The 6,000-nt window shown below is 51.4% G+C and overlaps 1 protein-coding gene across 1 annotated transcript in view; it reads right to left on the bottom strand.

The window, feature by feature from the left end:
- Positions 1–1,008: 1,008 nt before the first annotated feature.
- Positions 1,009–6,000, bottom strand: part of LOC143508672 (uncharacterized) — a 23,574-nt gene continuing 18,582 nt past the window's right edge. Inside the window, exon 3 of the mRNA XM_076997333.1 lies at positions 1,009–4,493. Coding sequence (XP_076853448.1) covers positions 3,624–4,493 — 870 coding nt within the window. The 3' untranslated portion in view covers positions 1,009–3,623. The remainder of the gene's footprint in view (positions 4,494–6,000) is intronic.

The following is a 6,000-nucleotide window of genomic DNA, read 5'->3' as shown; positions in this document are numbered from 1 at the left end:
CGGGCAAGGCAGTCACTGTGGGGGCTGGCACGGACTGAGGGGAGTCCCGGGGAACCGGCGGAGCCGGAGGAGCGTCCAGGGGAGCCGGCAGGTCCGGCTGAGGCACAGCGGAGACAGGGGAGGCCGGCTGAGAGGCCGCAGGGACCCGGGAGGCCAGGCGACGGGCCGTAGCGACGGGCCGGCGGGCCACAGGGACGGGCCGTGTTCGCTGGCCGGCAATGGGAACAGGCGGGGTCTGCTGGCGGGCAGCGGGAACAGGCGGGGTCCGCTGTCGGGCAGCGGGAACAGGAGGCGCCGAGTTGGCCCTGGGGAGCTCTGAGGCCAAGGCGGCAGAGGAGACGTCGTCGGGGGCCGAGGCGGCAGAAGCGACGTCGTCGGGGGCCGAGGCGGCAGAAGCGGCCGAGGCGACGTCGTCGGGGGCCGAGGCGGCAGAGGTGTCGCCGTCAGGAGCAGCCGAGGACGCCGGGCGGGCGTCGTCAGGAGCCGAGGACGCCGAGGCGGCGTCGTCAGGAGCCGGGGACGCCGAGGCGGCGTCGTCAGGAGCCGGGGACGCCGAGGCGGCGTCGTCAGGAGCCGGGGACGCCGAGGCGGCGTCGTCAGGAGCCGGGGACGCCGAGGCGGCGTCGTCAGGAGGAGGCAGGTAAGTTGTGCCGACGTCATCGGGAGGCGCGGCCGCCGGAGCGCAGTCATCGGAGGGTGCCGGGCAGGCGTCACCTGGAGCAGGAGACACAGGGCAGGTCTCACCTGGAGCGGGCAGGAACACAGGGCAGGCGTCGTCTGGGGTGGGCGGGTACGCCGGGCAGAGGTCCTTAGTGGACGTGGCAGCCGGAGCGGCGCCGTCAGGAGCAGGAGACGCCGGGGCGGCGCCGTCAGGAGCAGGAGACGCCGGGGCGGCGCCGTCAGGAGCAGGAGACGCCGGGGCGGCGCCGTCAGGAGCAGGAGACGCCGGGGCGGCGCCGTCAGGAGCAGGAGACGCCGGGTGGGTCTCACCTGGAACCGGCAGGAACGTAGGGCAGGTGTCCCTACCATCATAGGGAGTCGGGGCCGCCGCGCAGACGTCGTCGTGAGGCGGGGCCGCCGCGCAGACGTCGTCGTGAGGCGGGGCCGCCGCGCAGACGTCGTCGTGAGGCGCGGAAGGAGAGGGGTTAGGCAGCAACGCAGACGAGAGGACGCCAGCTTTGTGGTCCACTAATCCCCCCACATGGCCGACAGGGTCGGCCGGCTTGGATCCTTGGATGCGGGCACAGCCACCCGTAAGAAATTCCTTGGGGGATACTCCTGTCACACGTCCCCCATTCATATGGGAGGAGGGCTGAACAGTGACACCTGTGAACCTGGCGCGCATGAACCCACAGAAACCCTCTACGGTTAGCGCTTCAGTCGTACGTCTAGATAGCACCAAGTTTGCCCATTCCAGTGCCTTGGCTTTCAGCAGGGAGCGCATGAATAAAACCAAGATGTCATCTGGTGGCGGGGGGCAAGTTAGTAACCGGATATATAGAGTACATTGCATGATGTATTTATCAGCAGGTCCGGTTTCCCCATCGTATTCCTCAGGGCAGGCAGCTAGCGACGGTAGGGCGATGTAGTTTCCCCTTGAGTCCTTAATCAGCAAGGCCTGTAGGTTATCCAGGTTAGTAAGAAAATAATTCTCTTTCTCGGGGGCTACTGAACTACCTGGAGCAGACGATACTTGCTGCGTCAGATTATTTTGGTCGGTCATTATGTAACGATTGAGGGGACAGGTGTGACGCAAGTGCAAGTTAGGGGAGGTTTAATAGAGACAACAGGAAATAAAACATAAACATACAATACACTTGGGGAAACTTTAAAAGAGAACTATAGGACGAGAGAACAAGACGGGATGGGAGATGGCAGTTATATACAACACGAGGGGCTACTAGAAGCATTAGGGAGAGGACGCAATATCGACGGGTAAACTAGACTACTGGGAGCATGAATGCAGGAGAACATACAAACTAACTAACCGTAAACACATGAACAGCAATAATACTGGGGCAACAAGACATAAGAACACTAAAACACAACAGAATAACTAAACAGACACAGAGACAACGAACCACTAAAGTACTAAACCTGGGGAACATACAATGGAAAACACGAACGCTAAACACAGAACGAGACTAACAAGCGAGGACAAAGAGAGAAACCGAGAGGGAACAATGGAAGGGCGATGTAGAACAGACCTAGGCAGGGCAAAGGAAAAACGAGGGACTTACACACAGGGACAACAGCATGAACAATCTAAGGCAATACCGGGGAACAGCGAGGACTCACGTACAGGGAATGACCGACAAGGGAGAATCACACTAGGGGTTTTTTATACGTAGAGACAAGACGGTGAAACAGGATTCAGGTGTGTGAGACTAATGACGAGGGCGTGACAGACAGACGGGGGGACGAATGGGAGCGGGAGCTAGGCGGGACCAGGGAGGAGGGAGGGGCTAGACATGACAGTGATTCTAAACACTTCTAGTGAGGTGGATTTCCATTTTCGCTCCGCTGCTCGAGCTGCCTGTTTTAGAAGACGAGTGTGTTCGTCATACCATGGTGCAAGCTTTTTCTCCCTAATTAATTTTGTTTTAATTGGAGCTACACTGTCTAAGGTGTTGCTGAGTGTGGAATAAAACTGTTGTGTTGCCTGTTCCAATTCATTGGGCTGCAGTGGCATAGTGTTCGGTAGCTCTGGCAGTAAGTTTATAAATGTTGCTGCAGTGTCGGATGTGATAGTGCGCGTGGTTTTTGTATGGCGCATCTGATGTACATTGTATAAAGTCATTTCATATATTAGTAAGGAATGATCTGAAATGGTGTCATTTTGGGGGATGACTGCCAAATGTTCTATGTTTAATCCGTAAGTAAGTATTAAGTCTAAGGTGTGTTTACAGCGGTGGGTAGGCCCTGTCACATTTTGGGCTATACCTACTGAATCTAGTATGGAGTCGAACGTAATTTTCAGTGGGTCTGATTCATTTTCATAATGAATGTTGAAATCACCCACAATTACAAATCTCTCGATGGTTAAGACTAGTTCCGAAAGAAACTCAGCAAATTCCTGAAGAAATTCTGAGTAGGGACCCGGCGGTCGATAGATTGTCACTAATTTAAGCTTTGTTTTATTGCCTATAAGATTATTGCCTATTTCACCTCATCAAAGCCTCGAATGAGTTAATAGAGGTGGTTGGTTTTACAGTAAAACCTATATCTATGTCATATATTGTGGCTACTCCACCTCCACGCCCTGTGATACGGGGCTGATGAACATAACTGTATCCAGGAGGAGCTGCTTCATTAAAACTTACATATTCGTCTACTCTAGCCCATGTTTCTGTTAAACAGAGTGCATTTAGTCTGTTATCTGAGATTATTTCGTTTACTATCACAACTTTTGATGCAAGCGATCTAAGGTTTAAAAGTCCTAGCCTTAGCTTAATATTGCTGCTCACTTCATGTTGATTAATTAATTTAATTTTAATTAGATTTTTAAAACATATCGCCCTGTTATTCTTATACCTGCCACGGCTAACAGACACAGTCTCAATGGTTTGGTAGTTAGGGAAGTAAGTTCTACTTAGCTGATTTGCGTGGTTTGTTGTGGCTGGTCAGGCCCGGCGTAGCACGTCCTCGATGTTCCTGGAGAGGACTGCCGAGCCTAGGCGACTGGGGTGAAGTCCATCTCTGCGGTAGAGTGATGGACGCTCTCGGAAACTCTCCCAGTTGTCAACGTAGTCCACGCCGGTGCTGCTACAGGTGTCCCGGAGCCAGCTGTAGAGACAGAAAAGACGGCTAAATAACTTGCACCCTCGCCAGAACGTTGGAAGCGGACCAGAGACAACAAGCCTGGCCGACGTCTTCTTCCGCGCAGTGTCCAGAAGCGAGCGGTAGTGCTCCTTCAGGATCTCGCTGCGCCGGGCGAAGGTGTCGACAGCCCCCACGTGAAGGACAACGGTGCCGAAGTCATCTCGCTGCTTCAGCGCCGAGGGAAGCCGCCTGGCCACGTCCAGGACACGAGCGCCTGGAAAACAGGACACAGTGGGGGTTCTTTTAGCGCCTGGCAGGCTAATCTTTACGTGTCGTGTTATCGAGTCGCCGATAACAAGGATACCGCCCTTATTCTTCTTCGGTGCCGGCGCTGGTGAGGGTGGTGTCGGATGCAGGGGTGAGGGCGAGGCGGAGGACCTGGAGCTGAGCACCTCGAACGGATTCGCAGAGGAGAAGTCCGGCTGAGGTAGGGGTGACGACGCCGGCTGCCTTCCGCGTCCTCGCTGGCGCTCCCAGCCTGGTGCCCGGGTCAAGATGGTGGTCGCGCTGAGCCGCCGTGACGAGGGAGTGGAGACGGCCGAGTAGGCAGCGTCGCGGGCGGCCTCGATGCTGGTCTTCTCCTGGGTGAGCTCCGCTTGCTTCTCCAGAAGACGCTGGATCTGCTGACCCAACTTGTCCAGCTCCGAGCCGAGCTTGACGAGAGCCCGTTCCTCCGCGGTAGCCATGAAAAACAGGGGAGACAAAACAGAGGGAGAAAGAAAGAAACAGGGGGAGAAAACAGAGGGAGAAAGAAAGAGACAGGGAGAAAACAGATACGAGATAAAATAATTTCAACAGTGGCGGCTGGTCAATACGGGGTGCTGGGGCGCCGCCCCCTTAATATTGTTCCGATATTAAAATGAGTTCATTATAAATTGTGAGGAAATTATTTAGTCACACTGTGTGTCTAATATAGCCATGTTTGAATTTATTAAAAGAGTAAACACATAATTGTATTTAATTGCTTACATTGTGCACACTTCCTGGTTGGGCCGCCGGTCTAATGGGAGTCAATGTAGATGCGTAAACTTTTGCCAAGCACGTGATGTGAGGCTGCCGTTTAAATGGTCGGTTTCAGATTTTCCACGGGGCGCAGCTCTCTGCGCCCCGGACACTCCCACTCTTGTTAGACACCCCCACTCTTGTTGGTAGTGTCAGTCAGTCATCTGCGGTTCGTTAACTCGGTTCACGTTGAATAGCTACAGGTTGGAGCAGCATCTTTTACAAAATGAGAGAAAATTCCGTTTTGATGACTGACTTTAATACAAATGTAATAGAGAAATTTGCAAGCCAGAAGGAAAGGAGGGCAAAATTCATGTTCAAATAAATAAAGAGCACTAAGACTGCTTTATTTGTTTTTCATTTTTTTGCGCCCCCCTCAATTTTTTTTGCACCAGCCGCCACTGGCTTTCAAATGTGCTTTATAAATAATTACACATTACTCAATGATTCTGTAGTATCACTGAATCCATTTACATGCATTTAATAGTCAGATAACTGCAGAAAATCTGATTTTGTCAGTAATTTGATCAGTGCTTTTACATGCATGTGGGTATTCAGATAATGGGGACAATCAAGGTTTCTACAGTTTTTTTATTTCAGAAGATTTCTACTTTACCCTCAGCCAATAATAAACTTCAAGCATCCTGCTGTGGCTTTTTGTAAACATGAAGCTACTTAAATATGGATCTTTGTTTTTTTATAGTTTACTAATGGTTGCTAATAGTGCAATTCAAATTCTTAATTACCTCAAGCATGTAGGTCTACTGTGTTTCAGAGTCTCGCCAATTGTTTGAAAATAGCCATTTCATGAGTAGTAGATTCCATTCCGTTAGGTGCCAAGACAGCTCCACTTACATTTACACACACAGACTGAGAAATTCAAAAGAAGAATCTAGGAAATCAGAGTGTGTTGTTTAAATGACCACATAATCAGAGAAACAAAAATCTGAGAAAGCTGATGATCAGATTATTAACTGATGACATAGATTATTATATGCAAATGCACTCAGTGTTTCTGGCATTCATGCAGAGCGCATCAAACATCAAACCTACATATCAAAAACACACCAAAATGTCAAATATAAACACACATGTGAAAGGTGTTTCATAGTTTTGATAAAGCTATGAAAAAAATGTCTGGGTGCTTTGAGATTTAAGAGTACTAAAAAACACACT

This window comes from Brachyhypopomus gauderio, chromosome 2, assembly GCF_052324685.1.
Source record: "Brachyhypopomus gauderio isolate BG-103 chromosome 2, BGAUD_0.2, whole genome shotgun sequence".
Lineage (NCBI taxonomy): Eukaryota > Metazoa > Chordata > Actinopteri > Gymnotiformes > Hypopomidae > Brachyhypopomus > Brachyhypopomus gauderio.
The sequence above is the reverse complement of the archived record's forward strand: the minus strand, read 5'-3'. Positions and strand labels throughout refer to the sequence as shown.